The 27,417-nt window shown below is 47.9% G+C and overlaps 1 protein-coding gene across 1 annotated transcript in view; it reads left to right on the top strand.

Annotated features, from left to right (window-relative positions):
* The first annotated feature begins 4,090 nt into the window (after nt 1-4,090).
* ubqln4 (ubiquilin 4) overlaps nt 4,091-27,417 on the top strand; it is a 30,059-nt gene continuing 6,732 nt past the window's right edge. The window contains exons 1-10 of the mRNA XM_088620330.1: nt 4,091-4,280; nt 8,741-8,892; nt 14,530-14,708; nt 17,162-17,424; nt 18,320-18,478; nt 19,821-20,067; nt 21,417-21,556; nt 22,342-22,425; nt 23,338-23,453; nt 24,091-24,280. Coding sequence (XP_088476456.1) covers nt 4,137-4,280; nt 8,741-8,892; nt 14,530-14,708; nt 17,162-17,424; nt 18,320-18,478; nt 19,821-20,067; nt 21,417-21,556; nt 22,342-22,425; nt 23,338-23,453; nt 24,091-24,280 — 1,674 coding nt within the window. The 5' untranslated portion in view covers nt 4,091-4,136. The remainder of the gene's footprint in view (nt 4,281-8,740; nt 8,893-14,529; nt 14,709-17,161; nt 17,425-18,319; nt 18,479-19,820; nt 20,068-21,416; nt 21,557-22,341; nt 22,426-23,337; nt 23,454-24,090; nt 24,281-27,417) is intronic.

Raw genomic sequence — 27,417 nt, forward strand, 5'->3', positions numbered from 1 at the left:
AAGCCAGGAAGCCACGTAGAATCTCACAAATTATGATATAGTAATATTAATATCCTGGCACCTGGTTCACCTGCTAACTCGCAGTAGATGTATGGTTTGTGTTTTTGATACATAATTAGAACAATACAGTTAGTAATGAAGTTGCTGTTTAAATGATCATCTTGACAATGAGGCAAAACAAAGTTACATTGTTATTATTTATCCTACCACCAACCCTGTATACATGACCAATAATACAATGGAAATATGGTATATAAGCATGGAAATGCATCCTATTCAGTCAGACCTGGGGTGTGTGTGGGAGTTCGTACTGTATGTGCTCTCACAGTCCAAAGATATGCTGGTGGGTTAACTGGCTTCTGTGAAAACTGGCTCTGGTGTGAGTGTGTGATTGTGCTTGTGTGTGTCCGGCGTGGACACACTTTGTGCCTGTTGCATGCTGGGATTGACTCCATCGCAACCCTGGATTGGGTAGAAAAAGGATGAAATGTAAAACAGCCTTCTGCTTTTATACAGTGTTTGCATTATTTCCAGTCATACCTCTATATCCGCCTTTATTTCCTGAGGTGCCTCAAGCGATGGGGGATGCCAGTACCTGTGTTGGTGAACTTCTATCGCTGCACCATCGAGAGCGTCCTCACCAACGGGATCACCGTGTGGTACGGCAGCACCTCTTCTCGAGAGAGAAAGGCACTGCAGGGAATGGTCAATGAGGCCCAGAAGATCATCGGCTGTGGTCTCACCGAGATTAAACAGCTCTATGAGGACCGCTGCCGTGGTAGAATTCTGGCCATCACAGAGGACAGTCACCACCCCGGGCATGAGCTCTTCACCCCACTGCCCTCAGGCAAGAGATATAAGAGCATACGGACACTTACCACTAGATTCTTCAATAGCTTCTATCCACAAGCAGTGAGACTGGCGAACACATTTAGCCATCCCCCTCGGACCACACCTACACCATCACCATCTACCTCATTATGATTTCTTGTCTATTGCACATCTCCAGTCACTGTTTACACATCTGTATTGTTTACATTCAAACTGTCTACATGTTTACTTGCACATTGTCTATTGTTTGTTTGTATATTGTCTTGATGCACTGTTTGCACTTTGTTTTAGTTTTTACACTTGTTTTACAATCGAGAGACTTTCTGTCAGTAAGAATTCCATTGTACCAGTACATGGACCAGTTACATATGGCAATAAAGTTCAAGTTCAAGTATATGTCTAGGAAAAGAATCACTTGGGATACTGATTGGAACTAAGCCCATATTGTGTTTTTGATGGTTTTAATTCGCCTGAACCATTAGAAACTGGAAATAAAAAAAACGTGCAGAATAAACCACCACAAGGGTGAATACATAGGGCATGCATAAGAATCCTTTGGCCATGGTACACACAAATGGCAGATCAATTATACAGGAATTATAGGGATTCTAATAATGGTGTTAAAATATATTGGCTATAATACTTGTTTCTGTGGCCAACGGCATGAATCAGTCTCACAGTTTTCTCACATACAATTGCTTGACATCAACATGTTGGAAAGGTGACTAAATACTGATCTTTCTCAGACATTTCTTTAAAATGACAGCATAATTTGGGAGGAATGGTGGAGCAGTGATCAGAATTGTTGCCTCGCAGGGCAGGGGTCCTGGGTTCAATTCTGGACCTGCGGAGCTGTCTGTGTGGAGTTTGCATGTTGTCCCTGTGTCCGTGTGGATTTTCCCCAGGTGCTCTGGCGTGTTCACTCACGATTACTCTGGATTTACGACAGGTGAACTCCATTGGCGGTTCACGTCCAAATGTCTCTCCCTCTTGCTTGTTAGAGTAAGAGGCATTAAAATGGGCACTTCATCACTGCAGGAGTCATAATGAGCCCAATATATGATGTCCTGTAATAAAGAGCCAGTCGGTTGTCTTCAACTAGATGTTTCCTGTAACTGTTTATCTCTTGCATTGGTTTTTAGTTTTGGGCCATTCTTTGTCACGAACACGGACTGAGATCCGTGTCGGGTCTTGTAGTAGACCCTATGCGATGCGGTAAGAGCTGGAGAAAACAGGAGGTGTGGAAAAAGGAAACACACAGGGGTTTAATAGTGCACAAAATAAGAGTGACAGTCCGTGAGACGGTGAACTGGGGAGACAAAGAACGGAATCCAAATCCAAATGGGTCCAAAGGCAGATCAGGGCACAGTCCGGGAGTCCATCAGCGAGTTATCCATCCTGGGACGCGACGAGGTTAAAATCCCCGGTTAAAATCTCATGTATTATATCAGGTATCCCATGTGTTCCGAAAACTTTCCGCTGTTTCTCCTAAATGAAACTATCACTCCTCCGTCTCATGCAAATGCATGAAAAACCTCCAGAGAGATACCAGCTCTGCTTGTCCCTTTGTTCTTTCTCAGTCTTAGGATTCTCCAGGCGGTGGCGCACAACTGGCTGTTTAATAATTTTGAAATCATACAAAAATGTGCTACTTTTAATGTACATTTGGGTGCATTACTTTTACCTACTTATATTGTACTTGTAACGTAAGGTAACCCCATGAAGTACATTTTGTTTTACTACTATATATACTTTATATGGCCAGCAGCCATCTCACCCTGCAACTCACAACTGGCAGCCCACTGAAGCTCAGCAGGAGTGAGCCTGGTCAGTACCTGGATGGGAGACCTCCTGGGAAAAACTAAGGCTGCTGCTGGAAGAGGTGTTAGTGGGGCCAGCAGGGGGCACTCACCCTGCGGTCTGTGTGGGTCCTTATGCCCCAGTATAGTGATGGGGATACTATACTGTAAACAGGCGCTGTCCTTCGGATGAGACGTCAAACCGAGGTCCTGACTCTCTGTGGTCAATAAAAATCCCAGGGTGTTTCTCGAAAAGAGTAGGGGTGTTACCCTGGTGTCCTGTCCAAATTTCCCATTGGCCCTTACCAGTCATGGCCTCCTAATAATCCCCATCTATGAATTGGCTTCATTACTCTGCTCTCCTCCCCACTTGATGTGTGGTGAGCGTTCTGGCGCACTATGGCTGCCATTGTATCATCCAGGTAGGGTGGTGGAGGGGATCCAGGTGGGGTGGTAAAATGCTTTGAGTGGAGTGTCCAGAAAAGTGCTATATGAGTGTAAACAATTATTATTATCTGGTACATTGAAATTTTAAAAGGACGACGAATCTTATTGCTGCCTAGGTTCTTAAGAGGAAAAAACAAGCAGGATCCACATACTTCAGTATTGTAATATTAATGTGATTTCACATTTCATATAGTATTGTGGCATAGAGAGAATGAGCAGGCGAGCTGCAGCAGTAAGGAGAGGAATTTATTGCCCTTTTGTGTACAGAGGTGCGCTATGCTAGTTGCTGCAGGTGGGGTATGGGAGTAGGGGCTCACAGCTGCAAGGTTACCCCTAGCATGCCACCAGGGACAAGAGGGAGAATGCCTCAGGGTCCCCCCTTATATAGCTCTCCTGGAAGGAAGGGGAGACTGCTGGGAAGGGTCAGAGGGCGACGGTCCGGTCCACTGCTGGAGGGGGGGGAGCAGAACGCTGCAGTATTTTATAAACGTATTTCAAAAGCACTTTTTCCTTTTTACTGGCATTCATTGTTCACCACACACTGCCCTTTCCTTCAAACATTCTCACACGCTGATACGGTGTGTTTTTGTTTCAGAGGATCTCACCGGATCTTCAAATGACACTACACAATCTCATAAGAAAATATCAAAGAAAATTCAAAGCATACGGTAAAGTAAGTAACTCAAGATGCTTGTCTCTTGCCCATTTGCCCTGTGTTCTTTGGGGATTTTCTCTGGGTGCTCCAGTGTCTTCCCACCTTCAAAAAGACATGCCGGTTGTCTTGGAGTCTCTGAATGTGCAACCTGCGATGGACAACATGCTCCCAGATGGACGCCGGGATGTGGCCATTTCCGGTGTCATGCATGGCTTTCGGGAAAACGGGTGACCAATTTTTTAGGTGTAATACCTCCTCCTCGCCGCCAGAGGCCCCCCCAGCGGAAGCGAGGCCGTTGCGCTGGGCCGGGCGCTGGGATGAGGTAGGGGCACGGAGGGGGGTTCTTACCTCTTGCCGGCTCGAGGCTGCTCGTCAGTGACTCAGTGATAACAGGAGGAGTAAAGATGGCGGACAGCAGCGGCACAGACCCCGTGAACAACAACAATAACAAAAATATCGCCTTGGAAGGGAATATTATCAGGGTCACGGTCAAAACCCCGAAGGACAAAGAGGAAATTGCGATCGTGGAGGATGCCTCGGTTACACAGGTCTACCCTTTTCGTTATAAAATGTGTCTGTGTCTTTCGTCGCCGCAGTCGGGTGCGCGTCAGCGTGTTTCTCGGTGTCTCTGGAGCTGGCGCTGCGAAATGAATGGCACGGGAGGGACGGACCTCTGTAGTCGCCCACCTCCATTTCTTATACTTCCACCTCCAGAGTAAAATGTCTGGGAGGCAGGAGGATAAGCCGGGGTGCCTCATCTAAAGCTGGCGGGCGATCCGTGCCCAATCGTGAAAAGGCTCCGACAGAGCCCTCCTAGACTGCGTGCTGTCACGCGTCTGACAAGTTGCTCGCCATGAAAGCTGGATTCACCCAGATCCCTTCTTGTTTTGAAACATCAGCGCTCGTAATTGAATGCTGATCTCCATGCCCCCACCCCCTGGATGTTGTGTAGGCCTGCGGGCGACAGCAGCGCCTTGAATGTTCTCGACCGGGGGCCGAAACGGGCACGATAGTGAGACGGTCCACGGGTCACTAGGCCTGGAGTTCAGCCGGGGCTTGTCGATCCCCCCCGCTAACCCAGAGGTGGGGAGTCGGTCTCTGCTGTTCGCCTGTTGCCCCGCAGACCTCTGCAGCAGGCGTGGGGGTTTGATTTTTCCGTCTGCGCGGTCAGCGTAGCCTCTCGGTGCCGGTTTTTCCATCTTGGCTTGCGGTGGGTGGGACGTGACCGATTCACGTCTCACGGAGTTGAGTCTGAATGGAAGATTGCAGTTTTCTATCTATGCCGTAACGAGCCGTGGCCAAAATTCGCCTGCAGGACCCAGCATCTGGCTGTTCGATCAAGATCGGGTTGGTCTTATAAGATACCTGCTGAACGGCATCACCTTTGCGTGGGGGGGGGGGTGGGGGTGAGGGACAGTGTCTCGCAGGTCTTTCACCTGGGAACCTGTGATCGCCGTGATTAGTGGAACCGGCCTGCTTGTCGGTTCGTGTTCTGTCTGTCCTTCGCTGAGGTTTCTGTTCTTGGGCGAAACTGGCTTATGGCGCAAAAGGCTGAGTCATTTTGAAAAATGTGTACTAAAGCTCACGTGAAAGGTGGTAAGATCGTGTCATCTAAAGCTTTCAGAACCTCAAGGCGGATCGGGTTTTTTTTTATTCCACAGTTCAGATTCGTCATAAAGTTCATAGCTCTGCAATAGCGCGATCGTCCCCTGTTTGTGAAGATGAGCCCTTTCCCCCCCGTTAAACATGTCAGCTAGCTGACATCATGTCAGTTACAGAAGTTAGTTGTCATCCATTTTAAAAGGTGATGCACCGAGCCCCCGCGTGACCTGCAGTGCTGTTGTTGGTGTGAAAGGTCTCTCTGTGCATTGTCAGAGGTCTAGTAATGTCCCGTGTCCCCGTGCTCCGTCTAACACTAAGCTAGCTCATTTTGAGCTCTTGGGAGCAGATGGATACATCCCAGGCTTTCTTTCACGTGCTCCGTTATAATCTAGAAGTGATTTTTAAGGGGAATCTCTATTTTCAAATATAGGCTAAATCTCACGGGTTTTCATCTCACACTATAATAACAATAATCAACTTTACTTTTATATAGCGCCTATAAAAGTGGCTTCTCAAAGCAGTTTACAGAACAACAAACCCAAATAAATACACATAATAGATGGGGGTATGGGATACAGTAGGGAAGTAGAGGGAAGCACACAGAACCAGTTAGATAAGATGAGATCACTTGATTAGCCCTATGGCCCTATTTGTCTTTTCGCATACCCCGATTTGCTCTCCATGACGCACACAGATAGGGAGAGAGAAGCCTGGGGTCAGAGCACAGGGTCAGCCATTGTACAGCGCCCCTGGAGCAGTTGGGGTTAAGGGTCTTGCTCAGGGGCCCAACGGAGTAGGATTCCTCTGCCGGCCGCGGGATTTGAACCAGCAACCTTCCGGCCACAGGCGCAGATCCTGAGCCACCGCTCCGCCCCAAAATACCGCATCCTCAGCGAGAATCGTACCCCTAGACCAACGAGCAACAGTTAAAAGAAAGCCCTTCACATTAATAGCGAAAGGCAGCAGCTCCCACCTTGTAGCCTGATGTAATCTGCACTCAAAAGCTGAGCTGAGTTTGGCCTGATCAGTACTGGGACTATGGAATCCAGACTGCTGTTGTGGTGCTGCAAGTGTAAGCAACTCCCAGACCAGGGCCCCAGTGTGGTGATCAGGGGCCCTGTGCTGTAGCAGCTGCTGTCCAGTGAGTGAGACCTCAGACTGAGGTCTTTTACAGGTCCCAATGACACCATGCGTTACAGTCCAGTTGTTGGCTCTGTTGTCCAGGCCTACATGAAGATCCCCCTTATCTCAGCTGGTGGAGCAGTTTCTCACTTTTCCACCTGATCCTGGTCCCCTTTTCTATATGTCTTTGGGAGCCTTTGAAGTGAAAAGTGCTGTATAAATTCGGTGAATTCATCGGCTGTATTAAGGAGACCTCATTGCCCAGCTTAATGTCTCCTGTGAGGGTAGTTACCAGAGGTTAGTCCTGTTTTTAAGACATCAGAGGAATGGTCTTGGAAATGTTGGCTGTTGAAGTTCTAGGTAGATGATTAGAGGTGAGTATCTGGCCACATCGCAGGAGCAGGTTTCCTGGAATCTGTAAAGTAAGAGCTGGGGGGAGGTCCTTGGACATGAAGCTATTCACAGACTAACGCAGCTGATAGGTTTATTCCATGCATGGAATAAACCTATTACTTGTTCCTTTGCAGCCTACGCATGCTGACGCAGCTACCCACCTGAACTACTAACGCAGCTGATGCCTCTCGTCTGTAACCTCTCTGGCTCTTGCGCCTCGGAGCTTGGCTGTTTGTGCTGCAGCACTCCACGGTGTTGGTATTTTGTAGAAATAGTGAATGAAGATGCATCTCTGCCCTCCCTGGAGGAAAGTGAGCAGTGGCCCGGGGGGGATGAGATGTGCTGAATGGGTGGAATCACATCGGTGAGGCTGGAGGAAAGATTTTCATCTGCATTTCTGGCTTAATGGGGAGACGTCGTGAAGCTGTGATACGCGGGCAGGAGTCTTTGAGCCTGTGGGAGAGATCCAGTGTTCGGCTGGATCTGTAGGGAGGTGTTAGCAGAGATCTGAGCCACCAGGTCATTCAGAGCGGAGGTTGGGCTCAAGCCAGTGGACCCTCCCTAGCTCCAGGGCTAGGCTGGTTGGTCATGTGCACTCACGGTCTAATGTTGAAAGGGGCCCTGTGAGTCTCTACGAAACCTGCGCTTAATAAGACCAGATCACACACTCAAAAGAGCGGCTCTTCACAGAGGACTGTAGGGTTTTCCCTACTGGCTTCATAATGTCTTCTGATTTTTCTAACAGGTGGTCCGTCACCTTGTGAAGCCTTTCACTCTGTAATTTTTTATTTGTGCTTTTTAATTGTGGTCTGGAGTGAAATGATTTAGAATTTCATGATGGTGGCAAAAATGCTTGAGCGGCCTGATACCCACACAATCTTTGATTCAGAGCTAAAATCAAAATGAAAACGTTAGTTAATGCTAAAAGGGAAGCTTTGGTTTTTTAGCTAAAAAAACAAATAGAAGCCATTGGGCTGGGGTTAGGAAGCCCTGGAGCAAGAAGAGACTAAGACGAGATCAAAGCTGTGAAACCACCTCCCACAATCAGTTGCAGGTTGTTAGTCCAGTACTTGAAGTGTTCCTTTGGTGTGTAAAACGCTCAAGGAGGTTGTTAACGTTCTGATGTAAGATAATGATGGACTGCGTTTCGAAAATCAACAGAAAGCATAGAGAACTAAATGCATGTGGAGCAGAGATGTGTGCTTATCCCTCCCTCTGCTAGCAGTGTAAAACAGCTCCACAGGAAATCTTCTGCTCCACGACCTTTATCGAACCTCTCTTCTGTGATCTTCAGCTTTGCCTGGCTTAATAATTGGCAGGGAGGCAACATCAAGCTGTGATAGACTTCATAAGTTTTTCTTAAGTGTTGTGCAGTTTACCACAGCTGGAGAAAGGTGAACTTGGCCCAGCTACGCTTTGACTAGACCAATCATCATTTCCGGAGCTCTTGAACCTCGGAAGTTTTAAAGGCAGCAAAGGCAATTAGATTTACGTTAGTTTAAGGGATCCTCATTTCTTTTGCATCTTCTGAGATGTTTCACCCCCAAGTGATGTTTGCATTCCTGTCATCTGCTTCCTTCATCTTAAAGTTAACAGTGTGCTGTCTACTAGGGCTCTTCTTCTGAAATTCCACTATTTTCATCTTGACCAGCACTTCAGGTGTGTAAAAGAGGAAGTATAAGCTTTATGAATAATTGAATGGGAACACTTTTGTTTTCAAAACAGTTGTCATTCTTAATATATCCAGCAATGGAGACGTGCTATGATCATCATCTAATTGTCCTGTCATCTTCAAGCTGTCCTGCGTCTCCGTTCCTCTCCAGAGGACACGTGTTGAAAGACCTATCCTGGTCTTGCCCTCATTCACCCCTCTCTCTCCCTGTGTCCACAGTTTAAGGAGGAGATCTCCCGGCGGTTCAAAGCCAAGCAGGACCAGCTGGTTCTGATCTTTGCTGGGAAGATCCTGAAGGACGGAGACACTCTGAACCAGCATGGCATCAAGGATGGCCTGACTGTGCACCTTGTCATCAAGACCGCACACAAGTGAGTGGGTTCCAGCTCCAGAACCAGTGCATCCCAGTTACAGAACCAAGTCTAAGTCAGTCTGGTCTAAGCCAGGAGTTTCCAGTCTTAATCCTGGGGGGGTCAGTGTGTCTGTGGGTTTTCTTAGTCTCGTTAATGCAGCAGATCCTGAAAAGCTAGGAAAAACTGGTCCAGTTAAGCCAGTAATGGGCAGGTTTAGCTTGTTAAGAGCTGAACTGGAATTAAAAGGCACAGGATGAGGACTAGACAATCCAACAGGGATAGCAAAGACACATCATTCCCGCTCACCACCCAAAGCTCTCCTTTGCTTAAGTTTTCCTAATAAAATTGTTTTCAATTCAATAATTTTTTGCATGTGTCTGACTGAACCATTATATGTGTCCCTAAAGGCTATGGGCTTGACACTGCTATACCCTGTTCTAGAACTCTCCTTTAATGTCTCCTGAAATTGGCCATAGTTTTCCTTGGGTATATGGGTGTTTTACTAAGTAACTTAACTAAACTAAGATCTTAGTGTCTTAAGTATTAGATATAGCCATAGTAAGTGGTCACTGGCTATTGAGACTTATGACCTCAATTAAATTAACTATAATTCAATTCTGCTTACCTGACATTCTAATATCTGTTACTCATCTCTTATTTTATGTTGGACATATTTTTCTGTAATTGTGATTATGATACCTAACTTGTAGCCAGAGTAGCTTATGTTTACATAACCTTCCACTTTACAAGTTTAAAATCTTAAAGCAATTTATAGGTTGGAACTCCGAGTGCTCCACCTGTGATGTCCTGCTGTCTGTCAGAGGTCGTGGCATGAGGGAGTCTGCACGAGCTCTTGGCCGGTCAAATTAATGTGTTCACAACATTGTCACACAGTGTTGCAGCTCATGCTCATGGAGACCCATCAGGTGTTACGAAAAAAGAGCACTGATAAGGCAAGTTGGAGAAGATGCTTGTCCCAGCCTCTTGGGGGGGCTGCAGGAACGAAGCTAGATGTAAGCCACAGTCCAGGTGAGGCTGTGCCCGAGCTGTTGAAGTCTGTCACCACCCCGTGGAGTTCTTGAGCACACGACCCTGGGTGGCGCTGGAGAAGGGCAGGTGGGGAATTCCAGCCGTCCTGTCTGCAGTGAACAGGAGATCAGTCAGGCACGGAGGTGCCACAGTCACAATCCGGATGGGATTTGGTGCAGTGCTGAGACAGACCTTTGATTCCTCGGATGTCCTGTAAAAGCCACTGGTTCCATCGGATTCAACACGGTTCCAATCCATCACTCTGCCATCGAGGAGTTTAGCAGTCTAAGCCCCTGCATTGTGGGAAGATAAGGGCCGCTTGCTTCAGGCGCACTGCACTGACAGCGGGGAAGAGTGAAGATCCACAGAGCCCCAGTATGAACCTGAATCTCGCATATTGATTGCGCTTAATGTGTATAGACAGGAGGCCGATTCATAGCAGTTGTGGAGCACAGTGCACTCGGGCTTGGTTTGCATGGTTTCATTTATGAATGGACAATTATGTGTCACCCGTTATTTTCATACACGGTGTGGGTTCACTGTCACACAGTGTAGCTTGTTGCGTCGGCTCCTGTTCCCCATCCCCTCCATCAGCTGCCTTCCTCAGCTGCGATCACTGGCTAACAGTGTTTCCCTTGAGCTGAATGCAGTGCAGGAAGGGGGAGTGTTGGACAGGTAAAGGGTCATTGTCTGTGGCAAGAACCCTGCGGTGAAGGGAAAAGAGGCAAGAGTAGAGTAAAATATTTCAGTATTTGTGAGAAAGAGCTGAACAGCCGGATATAAGGACCAAACTCAGATACGTGTTGCATTGAACAGGCCAATAATCCAGAAAAGGCTACGAGATTTGTATGATCACTTGACACGGCGCGCTGTATCAGCTCTGGGAGAAAACGGCGTAGCTGAGGGACCTGACTTCACATCCAGCAAAGAACGCTTTGAAACAGAAGGAGGAGGTTGGGCTGTCTTATGGGCTATCCTGCATCAGGACAGAAGATCAGGACACAGTCTTGTGCAGATTCAGTGTTTATTGAGCCTCAATAAGTACAGACGGCTGCGCTGGGTCTGCCCCGCAGAACAGAGACTGCAAGGCTCTCCCAGCTCTTGCATACAGCACACAGGCTCAGAAAGCAGTTTCTTTCACACTTTGAGTGTTAGTCATGTCTTTGGACACTCCTACTCTATAGAAGGAAGTTAGTTGCTGCAGCCATTGAGGTAAGGCAGCCTTATTCTGTATTAACATACCTTTTGGTAAAGCCTAAATTAACAGATCCCTAAATTAACATTGTGGAAGGTATCTTCTGATATCTTCCACAATGTGGTTCAGTAGGAATACTGTAGAGCAATATACCCTCCGGCCACTTTATTAGGTACACTTGCTCATTAACACGAATAGACAAACAGCAAATCATGTGGCTGCAACTCAATATATAAGGCATGCAGACATAATCAAGAGGTTTAGTTGTTGTTCGACCAAACATTAGAATGGGGAAGACGCGCGATCTCAGCGACTTTGACCGTGGTATGGTTGTTGGTGCCAGGCGTGGTGGTTCCAGCATCTCAGAAGCCGCTGGCCTCCTGGGATCTTCACCCACTGCAGTCTCTAGAGTTTACAGAGGATAAACAAAAAACATCCAGTGAGCGGCAGTTCTGTGGGCGAAAACACCTTGTTAATGAGAGGTCGGAGGAGACCGGCCAGACTCGTTCCAGCTGACAAAGCCTGCAGATACTCAGATAACCGGTCTTTACAACAGTGGTGTGCAGAAGGGCATCTCTGAACGCACAGCGTGTCGAACCTTGAAGCGGATGGGCTACAGCAGCAGAAGACCACGCCGGTTTCCACTCCTGCCAGCTAAGACCAGGAAGATGAGGCTACAGTGGGCATGTGATCACCAAAACTGCACGCCTGAAGATTGGGGGAAAAACGCTGCCCAGTCTGACGAATCTCGATTTCTGCTGCGACGTGCAGATGGTAGGGTCAGAATTTGACCTAAAGAGCATGAATCCGCCCTGTCAATAGTACAGGGTGGAGGTGGTGTAATGGAGTGGGGAATGTTTTCTTGTTGCACGTTAAGCCCCTCAATACCAGCTGAGCACCATTTGAATGCCACAGCGTACCTTAGCATTGTTGCTGACCATGTGCGTCCCTTTATGGCCGCAGTCTCCCCATTCTCAAATGGATACTTCCAGCAGGATAATGCGGCGTGTCGCAAGGCAGGCGTCATCGCAGGCTGGTTCTACGGACATGACGGTGACGTCAGTTTACTCCAGTGGCCTGCACAGTCCCCAGATCTCGATCCCATAGCACACCTTTGGGATGAGGAGGAACGGGAGGTTCGCAGCATGAACGTGTGGCCGAACAACCTGCTGGAACTCCGTGATGCTATCGAGTCGGCATGGACCAAAATCCCTAAGGAATGTTTCCAGCACCTTGTTGAATCCGTGCTGCGAAGAAAGGCTGTTCTGGAGGCAAAGGGAGGTCCTACCCGGGACTAGATAGGTGTACCTAATAAAGTGGCCACTGGGTGTATATGCAGTGCCTTTCAAAAGTATTAATTCCCTTTTTTAGAAGTTTTCAAATGCACTGGTTTACAAATGTTATACATTCCTTTTTAAAACAGTATTGATGCTGCGAACTCACTTGCTCAAACATTTAAAAAGGTTTAAAGAGAAAATTATTTGTCAGCTGATATCTTAAGGAAAGTCAAAAACTGCAATACGTGGCGTGCTTGAGTATTCACACCCCTGCGCTCTCAGAAACTGCCTTAACAAGGATGGAGCTGCCTTTCCATTGGCCTCCTGTGCACCAATAAAATGATCTGACACATTTAGAAGATAAAAGTTCTGTTCTGCTTAGGCATCATTGGTCAGGCAGTGAATTTGAAGGAAACGTATGGAAATGAATGCTATAGAGCATTCTAAGGAAGTTAGAGATAAAGTGATAAAATACATAACTATGAAAATGGTACAAAAAATTTTGAAGTTTTTGGATATCCCACTTAGCACTATTGGCTCAATCGCCAAGAAATGGAGGCTGCATCACTCCACCCAGACACTGCCTAGGAAAGGCTGTTCCTCAAAACTCAGCAGCCGAACAAGAAGGAGGCTTGTGAGGGAAGCCACTGAGAGGGCACTCGCTTTGAACACAAGAATCACTTCGAAAGACCTGCGAAGCTCAGTGGCTGAGAGTGGCGTGCAGGCGCGTCGGTCAACTGTATCAAGAGCTCTGCATAACGCTGGCCTGTATGGGCGAGTGGCAAGAAAGATGCCATTACTCAAAAACAACCATCTCGGAGCCCGTCTGGAGTTTGCCAGACAGCACTAGAGTGATCCACCGAAGATCTGGGAAAAGGTTTGTGGTCGGATGACACCAAGGTAGAGCTTTTTGGCTGAACCTCAAAGTGCTGTGTGGCGCAAACCTAACGTTGTGAGTGCCCCAGGAAACACTGTCCAGGAAGTTTGGAGGTGACGGTATGAGGCTGTGGGGGTGCTTCTCATCAGCAGCAGGGACTGGGAATCTTGTTCGAATTGAAGCGAAATCGGGTGGAGCAGTGTATGGGGAAATACTGCAAGGAAATCTGTTTCAGTCTGCTAAAACACTGAATCCTGGAAGGACATTCATCTTGCAACAGTGCAGTAATCCAGAGCACAGGGCCAAAGCAATACTGGCTCAAGAACAAAAATGTGACTGTCCTCGGGCGGCCCAGTCAAAGTCCCCACCTCAACCCCAGCGCGAATCTGTGTTGGTGAGCAAACATCACCCCTAACCAGTGTGCACAGCTGTTAAATACCTACCCCAAAAGGCTTAATCTGTTATTGCAGCAAAAGGTGGCTCTACCAAATATTAATGTGTGGGGTCTGAAGACTTCTGCCAGCAGCGTATTTCAGTTTTTGGCTTTCTTTAACATTTGTGCTGAGAAGTAACTGATTTTGTCTTGGCTGCTGGAGCATGTGAGTTTGCAATAAAAATACTGTTTTGGAAAAATATGTACAAGTGTCATTTGTAGTTCCAGCTACTTGTGAAAACTTTGAAAGGATCTGAATACTTTTGCAAGGCATAGTATATCCCATGTCCCACTTCAAGCTGCATGGAGTTGGTATGCCCACACACCCCTGGTGGACCCTCCGAATTCTCATCTCAACATCAGTATCGTCATCGAATCCGAGCGGCAACACATGAACCCTTTTCAGTTGGAAAAATTCAGGAAGTCATCTTTTAGGGATGGAAACGAAATCTTTTTTTCCCCCATGTCTTACACGATTTGCACTATTTTGTATGCTTGTTTCACTGTGAGAATATAATTACAGTGTAAGTTGAGGCACAACTACACATATTCGGTCATTCCTGTGACTCAGGAATTGGTGGATACTGTGCCGAGCTCAGACTTAGCCTTAGCCTGCATCCAGGACTGTGAATTATGAAATGAATGTGTATTTACGGTCTAGGAGCTAAAACTTGTATGCGTTTTGATTGTAATACTTGTCTCTAATTATCAGACTTCATGATCTGCAGAATTTTGTCGAATGAATAAAAGGACCGTGAAGAGGGCACCTGCAGTGTCCACTCCGGTCAGTGACTCTGGCGGTCCTGCTGCGGGTTGATTAATCCGTCGTCTCCTGTCCCTCCAGGGCACCAGATGGCGCTAGCTCCCAGCCCTCCGCCTCCTCCAGCTCCAGCACGCCGCAGGTGAGCAGCAGCAGCAGCAGCGCCAGCCCGGGCAGCCCGAGCCCCGCCGTCAGCTCCTCGCCCGCCGGCTCCTCCAGCAGCGCTCCCACCTCGGCCCCCACGCCGCCCGCCAGCCTCCTCAGTGAGTAACCGCGTCCCTCCCCGCCACTGCAGCGCCACCTAGTGGCCAACTGCAGATTAGAGCTCTCTGCGAGGGGTGTATCTTACACCACTCCTGTACCACTACTTCACAGGAGCTAGAGCCCCATCTCCATGTTCTTGGAAAAGGTCGTCTGCCACCGGTTTCTTGGATAATACAGTCCCCAACACCTACCCCCTAGAGCAGTGGTTCTCAAACTGTGGTACGCGTACCGGCAGTGGTACGTGGCGTGCCGCCAAGTGGTACGCCAAATGACCATGGAACTGTGTCTTGTGCGCTGAAAAATCGGGACGGGTTTTCATATTTTGTATTTTAATACAGTGTCGAATACACAGCCTACGTACTACGATACAGTGCGCGCTAATACTTCAGTGGACACAAGAGATACTCTGTAATTCTATACCACTCCGTAGGAATGCGTGCTACGGATGCAAGTGACCAATTGTATTTAAAAAAAGCTACTGTATCTCCAGCAAATAGGGAGGAAGGAGAATGCGCGTGATTTTGGAACAATGCCAACGTTGTAAACACAGGAATGCATAGAAATACGTGCCACGAACGCTGGTAATCTTGTGAGCACACGAAAACGTGATAACAGAAAAATATTTAAGAACTGTTCTAATTTGAGGTAAATACACCGAGCGTCTCTGTTTCGCTCCCATGCGCATGAAATAAAAACTTTAAATAAATACGGAAATAAAAACGGAAACGCGGAAAAATGCAAGCTTGCGGATTGCTAAAGCAGGTAAGCTACACTGTTTTTGAAGAACCTTATTTACCGTTGGCAAAAGAGCTGACACGTATTATGTGTAGAGAAAAAGCTGCTAAACAGCTCGACCTGCTGCCCCCCTCCCCCTGAAAGACACAGTCATTCATAGAATTATTGAAATGAAGGATTATATCAAAAGTACACTGATAGAGCGCGTTAAGATGAGCAGATGTTTTTCACTGCAATTAGATGAGTCTGTAGTCAATTTGGCCAATTTGCTCGTTTACGTTAGGTACGAGTTTGAGGGTACGTCCCATGAGGACTTTCTGTTCTTTAAACCGCTACCAACAGGAACTACAGGAGAGCACACATTTCAGCTTCTGAATGAATTTATCGAAGAGAATGGCATCGACTGGATAAAATGTGTGGGAGTTTGTACAGACGGTGCTAGAGCAATGACAAGCCGACATAACGGTGTAGTTGCACGAATTAGAGAGGTTGCTCCAGAAATTAATGTACGCATTACAACATCCACCGCGAGACCTTTGCCGTCAAGAAAATGCCTGACGATTAAATATATGTTAGACTCTGTTGTGAATTGTATCAAGGCTCAAAAAATTAATTCACATCTGCTTTGCTCAACTAAACAGGCTAACCCCTCTCACTGAAATGGTGCTTTTTTATTAGTTGTTGTTAATGTTTTTTTTCTGTAAAACACTTTGAGAACCCACCTTTAAAGGTGCTATATCAAATAAAGTTTATTATTATAATATTTGTTATATGTATGCGCGCTCATGTTGGTCATTGAGAATTTCTGGGGTTCCTATGAGATGATGACTTGTAGGTGGTACTTGGATGCTTTGGTTGGATTAGGGGTGGTACTTGGTCCAAAAAGTTTGAGAACCACTGCCCTAGAGGACCTTCCATCATCAGTTATAAAGTGTTTTATTGACTCTGGATCTGTGCCAGCAGCCATGTCACCCTGCAACTTACAATTGGCAACCCATTGGAGCTCAGCAGGTGTGAGCCTGGTCAGTACCTGGATGAGAGACCTCCTGGGAAAAACTAAGGTTGCTGCTGGAAGAGGTGTTAGTGGGGCCAGCAGGGGGCGCTCACCCTGCGGTCCATGTGGGTCCTAATGCCCCAGTATAGTAACGGGGGACACTATACTGTAAACAGGCGCCATCTTTCGGATGAGACATAAAACTGAGATCCTGACTCTCTGTGGTCATTAAAAATCCCAGGGTGTTTCTTGAAAAGAGTAGGGGTGTAACCCCGGCGTCCTGGCCAAATTTCCAATTGGCCCTTACCAATCATGGCCTCCTAATAATCCCCATCTCTGAATTGGCTACATTACTTTGTTCTCCTCCCCCCCTCCGACGGCAGGCGGAGCGATGCCAGTTGGAGTATTCTCGGTCGCATTTAATGGCAACGTCAGCTCAAAGATTTGGTTCAAACCACCAAATGGAGACGGGCATGCCGCCAAGCGGACCCTGCTGATGTGGGATTAACGCTAGGATGAGAGATTGACTCTAGATCTGTGTATCTCTAAAACCTTTTCTTGATGCCCCGCTGGCCCGGAGATCCATTCCACATCTGGGGGTGTAACAGGCTGAAGGAAGGATGCTCTCAGCTGGTCCAGATGAGATTGACGCGGGTGTTGAGTTCTCCTCTGTGGGGTCCCGTCTCCCCCGCGTGTCCTTACTTTCCGTCCGTGTGCCCACAGCGGGGTTCGGGGACCTGGCCGGCCTGGGGGGCCTGGGCATGGGCTCGGCCAACTTCATGGAGCTGCAGCAGCAGATGCAGCGGCAGCTGATGTCCAACCCGGAGATGCTGTCCCAGATCATGGAGAACCCGCTGGTGCAGAACATGATGTCCAACCCGGACCTGATGCGCCAGATGATCATGGCCAACCCCCAGATGCAGCAGCTGATGGAGCGCAACCCGGAGATCAGCCACATGCTCAACAACCCTGAGCTCATGAGGCAGGTGAGGGAGGTCTGCAGCGCCGGAGCTCGTCCGCAACCTGGGCCCCCGGTTCGAGACATGGGAGCAGGCTCTGCCTATTGACGTTTAACACCCCCCCCGGTACAGGATCGTGGGGGAGCCGGAGTCTATCCCACTAAGCAACAGGCTCAAGGCGGGGTACACCCTGGGCGGGGATGCCAGCCCACCAAGGGGCACACAGACACACACCCACATCTGGGCCAGGGTCACAGACAGGTCGTTGGACTTTAGGAGGAGACTGGAGAAAGTGGAGGAAACCCAAATGAACACAAGGAGAGCATGCTGCCCCTCTTGTTATTAATATTAATATTGCAATGGGAGCTTTTTACTAGTATGTTGTATGCTGGGAGTGAATTGTCATTAACACTTCTCCTTTGACATCTGGGCATTCACATTAAAACCCATTCATTCGGCCTTAGAAGAATAGCTTGTGCAGACTGCGATATCTCTGAAAGTTGCTTTGAAACATTTCAAATTTACTTATTTAAGACTTTCAGGTGAGCTTAGCAGGTGTACTGAAGAGTTCATCTCATCCCTAAGAGTTGATGCACATTTAGCTCAAGAGTTCTTAGAGTGCATCCTTAAGCACTGTTGTTGACATTCATCCAGGGATATCTTCTCTCCCATTTCGTGTGACAACCGGAGCTCAGGCCCACTGTGAAGCTGATGTCCAGCTCTGGGCCACATAGGTTGCCATTACAGCAGTTCTGATCTCTTATAATCCTGGCCTAATTCAGATCCAGCACAAGCCTTCATCCGACTCGGTTCAGTAGCCCAGGTCGGGCCGGGTTGGAAGGGAAGGGGACCGTGTGACCCTCATAGGGGAGATCCGTGCAGCTTTGCTCTGAGCTTGGCCCTGTTGTGTTCTGGTTGTCAGACGATGGAACTGGCGCGGAACCCGGCGATGATGCAGGAGATGATGAGGAACCAGGACCGGGCGCTCAGCAACCTGGAAAGCATCCCAGGCGGGTACAACGCCCTGCGCAGGATGTACACGGACATCCAGGAGCCCATGTTCAGCGCTGCCCGGGAGCAGGTAGGCGGACCTGACGCCTGGAGACAGTCATGGCGCTGTGTGGCTGTGTGTCACATGTGCAGGCTTACAAATGCCTGGTAGGACATGACGCCTTTGGTAAAAACACACCAGGTGCCAAACCTTTGAGATTCTTAGTTCACACAGCAGGAGTGTAGCTTATGTCTTTCTCTCCACAGCACATAGTCTGTACACGCAAATCAGTACTCTGGATGTATCCAGATGTTCAAAACTAAAATGTTTGTAATGCTTGAATCAACATCTAAAGTGAAAATGAGTCCACTTTTACCCCAATTAAGACAGTTGACAGAGAAGCATATTTCTTTTCGAGATCTGCTGTTAGCTACTAAAGTACTGAAACGATACTGCATGTGGGGTTATTTTGTGATGAACCTTGATGTCTCTACAAATATGCCTTTGACCAATTGTTTTACTAATTTAAAAAACTATTGAAAGGTATCCATTACTTTCCATGTGGTAGTACGAATGGGGAACAAAGACAAGGAACAGATATTTTTCTACGAGAAGCTCTTGTCCTTGATCTGTTGATAAGGATTTATCAGGCTTGTTTGTATTCATCTTCAAAAGCACAGACTACAGAAAAGGCATTTAATGACCTCCAGGATTGAATGTGTTGAGGTATTCCTCCGCTGTGGAGCAAACGTATGGAAAAATATTTTACAGCGGACTAGGTGTTACAGTTAAATGCAGTTATCAATAATTTCATTGGTTTTATTTCTGTTGTTTTATGAAGATTGATACTAATATGTTGAAAATCTGTTACTATCAATAGAGATTGAATATTCAGAATTATAGCAGTAGATTAATCATGCTCAAAGATTGTGAACCTGGGGTTTAATATTTATTTAGTTCATTTTTAATAATGAGCTCAATTGAGTGATTTAAAGATTTGCAAGAATCTAACGGCACAAAATCAGTCATTTTAAAGGGGCACTAAATGTTATATTAATTTCAGAATAGCACTACAGATTTGAGGCTCTTCAGATTTTTAGACGAACAGCCCTTCGATATTCAGACCATTTTTTTGAGAGACTTAAGTCTTGAATGACCTAATGTTCCTTCCACTTGGTGTCTTAAATTCGTCATCATTCTGTGATGCCTGAAATTAAAGCTACAGGATCACTAGTGGTTGCATTTAGGGCAGATAAGTCAGACACACTTCTTCCTACACTCCTGGCTCTGGGATTCCTTGAGGAGCCACTGGATAAGATTCTGGGGTTTATTTCCCCACAGTCCGCAGGACTGGCAGGGCCCCCTTCCTCTGCGCGTGGCGTCCCTGAACTGGAGTGAAGTTGTTCCTGTTCTGTTTTTTTTCTGGCGGCAGTTCGGAAATAACCCTTTCTCCGCGCTCAGCGGGAGCTCGGACAGCTCGGGGGTGCAGCCTTCCAGGACGGAGAACCGGGAGCCTCTGCCGAACCCCTGGGGCCCCCCCAGCACCGCGGCCCCCACCTCGACCACCGAGACCGGGGGCGGCAGCAGCAGCAGCAGCAGCTCCGCCGCTTCAACCCAGGGGGGCAGCACCCCCAGTATATCCAACCCCCTGGGCATCAGTGCCGCCAACCTGGGCAACGGTACCCGTCACTCCGTACCCCTGCAGCCAGAAGTTACTGGCAGGCGTCGTCTCTCTCATTTCTGCTTTATTTGCATGTTAGGAATTGCCAGTTACTTATTTCATATCCCCCTGAATGTGGAGTTGACAATTCTTAATCTTCTCCGCTTTTTCAAACAAAAAATGCCATTGAAAGATGTATTCATAGATTTGCTTTCGTTTTTTCTTGATTTTTTTTTACTGAAAATAATTTCACTGTTTTCTCGTCGGTGCCCCGCTGGTTCGGAATCGCTGTTTAAGAATTTCTCTAGTAGCGATGTCCTGGGCACTGCAGTTGCTGGGTTGCACGGGGAGGCTGGGGACTCACGCACACCTCTCAGAGCTGTCTCATCTTCTGACCTGCCGCCAGCTCCACAGGGCTTCACCCAGTAGTTTGTTATTTGGACAAATTGATTTAATCTCGGTTGTTGTCCTTAATTTGCAGCAAATTAACCTGTGGTCCCTCTAATAGTCTTTTATCAGTAATGAGTTCCACTTGCTCCTATTAACAGTGAATTATTAAACCTTTTTCAATGTTTTTTCATATTTACATATTTTTCAGTTGTCACTAATTAATATGCACTTGGAGTTTCTTGATGGCGCTATTATTGTGAAAATAAATATTTAATATTGTATTGCCTAAAAAGATTATAGGTAACAGTATTTGTCACTATAGGCCTGCATCAAGTCCAGTCACTGTTTTATCAAATACCAAGACGACACCAGCCAGCTGATGTCCGTCTGTACCTTGATCAGCACTTGAGGAATGCTGGTCAGCATCATTTAGTGACCTGACCCAGGTCAGGCTCACACCTGTAATATCTGGGCCAGCGAGACTCATCCCGCACCCTTGAGAAAGCACTGTAACTGGTGGAGTGACTTGGCAGCCTGTCTCGATTTTTTTTTTTACACCTGTGTGTAAAAATGACTGTGCATGCGTTTCCCCTGAACACATATTCGTGCGAAGGCTGATTGCTGTTCTTGCTGCTGGCCCATGCAGGGCCTACAGCTGAGCTAGCATCTGTTGCAAGATGGGTACAGCTCTCACGGCCAGACCTGCAAGCTCACAGGTGTCCTGCTAGTCAGTGGATCTGCTGTTGCATGGTGAGCTTCGGGTGCCCTGCCCTCCTCAGACTCCCCTGCAGTTGCACTGGTGGAGTACTGTATGTGTCACAGTAATCATCGACTTGTGCATTGATTAGGGATCGGAAAAGGACAGGAATATTTCACTCTTCCACTCTTGTCCTGCTCCTGCTGATTACTGACTCTCGGATCGGTTTGTCTTCTTTCATCTCACCTCTGCCTTTGTCCTTGTTTTTTTTTTTTCTGTAGGCATGTTCAACAGTCCCGGCATGCAGAGCCTCTTGCAGCAGATCTCGGAAAACCCCCAGCTCATGCAGAACATGCTGTCCGCGCCCTACATGCGCAGTATGATGCAGTCCTTGGCACAGAACCCTGACATTGCAGCGCAGGTGTGCAGTCCAGTCTGCCTCTCACCTTCTGCTCACCCAAAACTCAATTTGTACCCGTCCCACATCTACATTTCATTTACACGCGAATTCACACGAAACAGCATGTGCGTTCAGTGTTGGGTTGATCTCAGCCTCAAGTCTCTCATGTTCTTCCATCGTCCACTCAAACATTCGCTGTACATGATATGAATTCCTGATTTCTTTGCCTTCATGAACATAGACATACAAATCTCCAGTTTAATTCCTTGCCCCAACCTTGGAAGTATAAAGTAGGGTAGAATTATTGTCACATTTAATAGTTTACACCAGCACATCTTCTGGAGTGAGAATAATGTATCCTGGTGTATTTTCTGCTCTAAACACTACGAAAGCAGGTTTTGGAATACTTCGTCTTATCCTCTAAAATGTTGAGGACGCAGCCGGGACATTTTCTAGTAAAAATGCACTCAGGCCCTCCTCAGAGAGAATGGCACAAATTCCCAGAAATGGCAGCACTCCCAGCAGGCATTGTCCTTGCGCTGCTGCCTTCCCATCATTCATTTTGTCCCTTCGGCTCAAAAGGGGAGCACAGGTGCCATTTTCAATTTTAAAGTCATAAAAATGGAGGTAAACGAAAATCAAAGATGTTGCCATGTGAACTGTAAAAAGAAGTGTTTGTCAGTTCCAAAAGTAGGAGGATAGGTGTATTTTAGGAGCTCGGCACTTGTTCTTTTAAGAGTCAATCTGAAGAAATCTTGTAAGGAGTAACTTCAGGTATGCCTGCTCTTGTTTCGCGATTCTGACAGGTTATGATGAACAACCCTCTCTTCGCTGGCAATCCTCAGCTGCAGGAGCAGTTAAGACACCAGCTGCCCGTGTTTCTGCAGCAGGTAAGAGGCTGGGATCTGAGCGGCAGAGTGGTTTCAGATTCAAGATTCACTCTGTGCTCCGGGATTGGCTTTTCATCAGAAGGCGGTCTGTGCCGAAAAGAGAGGGATTATTTAAACTCCCAGTTTGGAAGCCAAGAGTGGTATTAAATGTTGAGTAATGGCATTGGAGAAACAGCCCCCTCAAATTAGTGAAACAAAGGTTCACAAGATCCTGCCTTGACCACATGATTTCATATTTACTGTAAAACTCAGTCTACATTTTATCAATTTCTTTAACAGGCCACACGTGTACTTAATATCAGATATATGTTACACTATATAACTTTTGTCATGCTGTTCAGTCTAGGAAACCTGAAACATATGACCATTCTGATACAGAACAGAAAACATACAGATCTGTTTTTTCACTCTTGAGTTTATAGCAGGTAGAGAGAAAAAACACGACAGACATGTCATGGCACCAGCTGACTGTGACTGGGATTCCCCAAGCGGAGGAGCTCAGTTGGCTGAGGGCAGGATGAGTCGGCCGAGTCGGCCAGCGCTCTCCCGGCTCTTGGCGACACCGTGAACCCTCCCACCTCCCAGGGGCTTGTAGGCACGCGGTGTTGCCAGTGAGGGACATAGCTCTCCTCCAATCAGCACTGAACCTCCAGTGTGGGGCGGTGCTGCCTGTGATGTGTCAAAAGGCAATTGGCTCAGAGGTGGGCGGCTCAGAGGAGTCAGCCTTCACTTCCTCAGTCTCCCCGGACATGAGAAACGCGATTGTGTATTCCCAATTGGGTGAATGTAATACAGACAAATCATCGAGTCTAAATTCATGAGAAAGCCACGGTCACATGGAGTCGGTGAAGATGGAAAGCTCCTGGTTTCAGATTGAGTTTGCAGCAATGATGTCTTTTCCCTGCCGCGCAGATGCAGAATCCCGAGGCGCTGTCGGTGATGACGAACCCTCGGGCCATGCAGGCGCTGCTCCAGATCCAGCAGGGGCTGCAGACGCTGCAGACGGAGGCTCCAGGCCTCATGCCCAGGTACGCCAGCAGTGGGGCAGCTGTCCCAGCGCTGCCGTCGGTACTTCCTTCTGCAGTCAGAGACACCCACGGCTCTCTGGGGTTGCGCTGGGGACCGGAAGAGCACTCCAGACACTGCACTCGGAGAACAGAGCAGCCATTACCACATGGCCCCTAACAGCAGTGTCTTCCCAGCAAAGGAAGACTGATTTATGAGGGTGATGTTGTGTGATCAGTACCGATACTCTGCACGGTGACTGTTTTAAAACATGTTTCTAAAGAAAATCAAAAATTGCCCCCAATATCAACAAGACGGTCTCTGAGCTTCACATGCCTTGAAACCTGCATCTTAACATCCTCACTGCAGCTTTGCCCTGACCTTTTCACTTTTAACCTCCCAACATCGTGGGTTAGAAAGTGATAAGAAGGTAGAGCGAAGATAAAAAATTACCACAGTCTTTCCTCTCTTTAGTGCTGAGTATGGAAATAATGATGTGCTTCTGTCTGGTGACCTACATGCTAAGAAGCATCTCTTTTCTCAGAAACATCGGCAGTCCTCTTAAAGCCAGGTTCTGTGTTCAGCCCCAAAAAGCCATTTTCCTCGGAATGGCCAGTCTTTCGATCGCCGTCCTAACCTGTGGCATTCCTCCTCCCACAGCCTGACGCCTGGGGGATTCCCAGTTTCCCCTCTCTCCGCTGGGGGGACAGGGCCCCCGGAGAACCCCGCCCCCTCGGGGGGCGGGCCCAGCCAAGGCCCCACCCCCGTGACCGGGCCCACAGGAAGCAGCTCCGCCCAGCAGCAGCTCATGCAGCAGATGTTGCAGATGTTCGCAGGAGGAAGTGCACAGGTTTGAGATTGCTGATGGATTGTGTGTTGTTTGTGCTCGTAAGTCAGTACAGTTAAGTGTGTCATTCCTTTGTAAATCCATATTACCCGTTCAGAATTGACCATTCCTAATCAGCTGAAACCACACAAACTCACAAACCTTGGTACGGTCAGCCTGACTGGAGGCTGGTGAGCCCTTTTCAGTTGTTCTGTGTGCTGCCTGGTCTTATTTAGTTTGCTTTTCAAGTATTCGGGGAGGTATTACAGAATTGCAATTAATTTACATATAATAAAGATGCATCCAATCTGATAAGAATTGAATACCAGGAAAGACAAATGTCATTTCCTTGCTGACAGATTCTTAATGTTTTTTCCTATATAATTTACTATTTAAATTATATAATATGCAGGAAAACATTCTATATAAATTTTAAGTGGAAGTGGTCACGTTTTCAATAATGTGAGGCACTAATCAAATGTTTCCGAAATCCAGTTTAGTTTTCAGTTCAGGGCAAAAATGATCAGGCAGCAAATGTTTCTTTTTAGTCCAATGAAAAATATAATTTTACAGACTTGGAAAATCTCCAACATGAAATAGAATGACCAGCAATTGAAGAACATAAGTAATAATTTACATTTTCACTGGTGCTTCAATCTGAGGCAATTTACATTCTGTACAGTGTGCAATTACACATTTTAGGGTACATCAAAAATAAAGCTGCAAATTGAAACTAAATCATATAATATGTATTATCTTTAAAATTAAAAGTGTAGACTGCTGAGCAGTGTAGATGCACACACGCGGGAACTCCCCCTCTCCTTCAGTATCAACTCGTAAGGAAGTCGGTGTGTGTGGGACTGGAGAAGACTGTATGGCAGAACAGAAATCGATGCCACAGCACTTTTTTGTGAATCTACTCCTGCTGCTGTAGCTATTTGTGAATGAGTGTCGGCCTTTGGTAATAATAATTATAATAATTGCTTACACTTAGATAGCGCTTTCCTGGACACTCCACTCAAAGCGCTTTACAGGTAATGGGGATCCCCTCCACCACCAGCAGCCCCACCTGGATGATGTGACGGCAGCCATAGTGCGCCAGAACGCTCACCACACACCAGCTCTCAGTGGGGAGGAGAGCAGAGTAATGTAGCCAATTCATAGAGGGGGATTATTAGCAGGCCATGATTGGTAAGGGCCAATGGGAAACTTGACCAGGACACCAGGGTTACACCCCTACTCTTTTCGAGAAACACCCTGGCATTTTAAATGACCACAGAGAGTCAGGACCTCGGTTTTACGTCTCATCCGAAGGACGGCGCCTGTTTACAGTATAGTGTCCCCGTCACTATACTGGGGCATTAGGACCCACACGGACTGCAGGGTGAGCGCCCCCCGCTGGCCCCACTAACACCTCTTCCAGCAGCAACCTTAGTTTTTCCCAGGAGTCTCCCATCCAGGTACTGGCCAGGCTCACACCTGCTGAGCTCCAGTGGGGCTGCCAGCTGGGAGTTGCAGAGTGATATGGCTGCTGGCTGCTGGTCCGCCGATCAGAAATTAAGAACAGGCGAAGAGATCTCCAGTTCAGACCGATGGCTGTCAGGGGTTTGCAAAAGTGCCCGTACAGTGACACCGACTCTCCTGACGAGATTATTCTTCTGGCATCTCCAGTGCTCCATCAGATCATCATCGTTTCCGCTTGTGACGCAATGAGCCGAAATTCCACGGGTGACCACTAGAGGGCACCCAGTAACCAGGAATTCAGCTCGACTCTCGCGTCCCTGACAGGAATGCTATTCCAAGATCAGTGCCAGCAGCTGCTCCCACTCGGAGGAGGAGCTGTGTTAAAAGATACCACCACGGATTTTTCCTGGTTCATCACAGAACCTTGTCCATCTCCAGCCTAGACTCAGACGTTTGATTATGTCTGTTCCTCGATCTCCGCTAAACTCACCCAGAAGGGGAATTTATTTATTTTTCATAGTGACCTCACGCAAGTCTTCTGTCCCCCTCCAAGAGAGAATGATTTGAACCAGCGACTCTTCACTGCTCCTCCTAGACCCCCACAGCGTGACAGCGGGTGTTTGAGCCCACAGTGTGACAGCGGGTGTTTGACCCCACAGCGTGACAGCGGGTGTTTGCCCCCACAGTGTGACAGTGGGTGTTTGACCCCCACAGTGTGACAGCGGGTGTTTGAGCCCACAGTGTGACAGCGGGTGTTTGAGCCCACAGTGTGACAGCGGGTGTTTGAGCCCCACAGTGTGACAGCGGGTGTTTGACCCCCACAGTGTGACAGCGGGTGTTTGACCCCCACAGTGTGACAGCGGGTGTTTGACCCCACAGCGTGACAGCGGGTGTTTGCCCCCACAGTGTGACAGTGGGTGTTTGACCCCCACAGTGTGACAGCGGGTGTTTGAGCCCCACAGTGTGACAGCGGGTGTTTGACCCCCACAGTGTGACAGCGGGTGTTTGAGCCCACAGTGTGACAGTGGGTGTTTGAGCCCCACAGTGTGACAGCGGGTGTTTGACCCCCACAGTGTGACAGCGGGTGTTTGATCCACAGTATGACAGCGGGTGTTTGAGCCTCACAGTGTGACAGCGGGTGTTTGACCCCCACAGTGTGACAGCGGGTGTTTGAGCCCACAGTGTGACAGTGGGTGTTTGACCCCCACAGTGTGACAGCGGGTGTTTGAGCCTCACAGTGTGACAGTGGGTGTTTGACCCCCACAGTGTGACAGCGGGTGTTTGAGCCTCACAGTGTGACAGTGGGTGTTTGAGCCCACAGTGTGACAGTGGGTGTTTGACCCCCACAGTGTGACAGCGGGTGTTTGACCCCCACAGTGTGACAGTGGGTGTTTGACCCCCACAGTGTGACAGCGGGTGTTTGAGCCTCACAGTGTGACAGTGGGTGTTTGACCCCCACAGTATGACAGCGGGTGTTTGACCCCACAGTGTGACAGCGGGTGTTTGAGCCTCACAGTGTGACAGTGGGTGTTTGACCCCCACAGTGTGACAGCGGATGTTTGACCCCCACAGTGTGACAGCGGGTGTTTGACCCCACAGTGTGACAGCGGGTGTTTGACCCCCACAGTGTGACAGCGGGTGTTTGACCCCCACAGTGTGACAGCGGGTGTTTGACCCCCACAGTGTGACAGCGGGTG

This window comes from Lepisosteus platostomus, chromosome 26 (assembly GCF_059453375.1).
Source record: "Lepisosteus platostomus isolate fLepPlt1 chromosome 26, fLepPlt1.hap1, whole genome shotgun sequence".
NCBI lineage: Eukaryota > Metazoa > Chordata > Actinopteri > Semionotiformes > Lepisosteidae > Lepisosteus > Lepisosteus platostomus.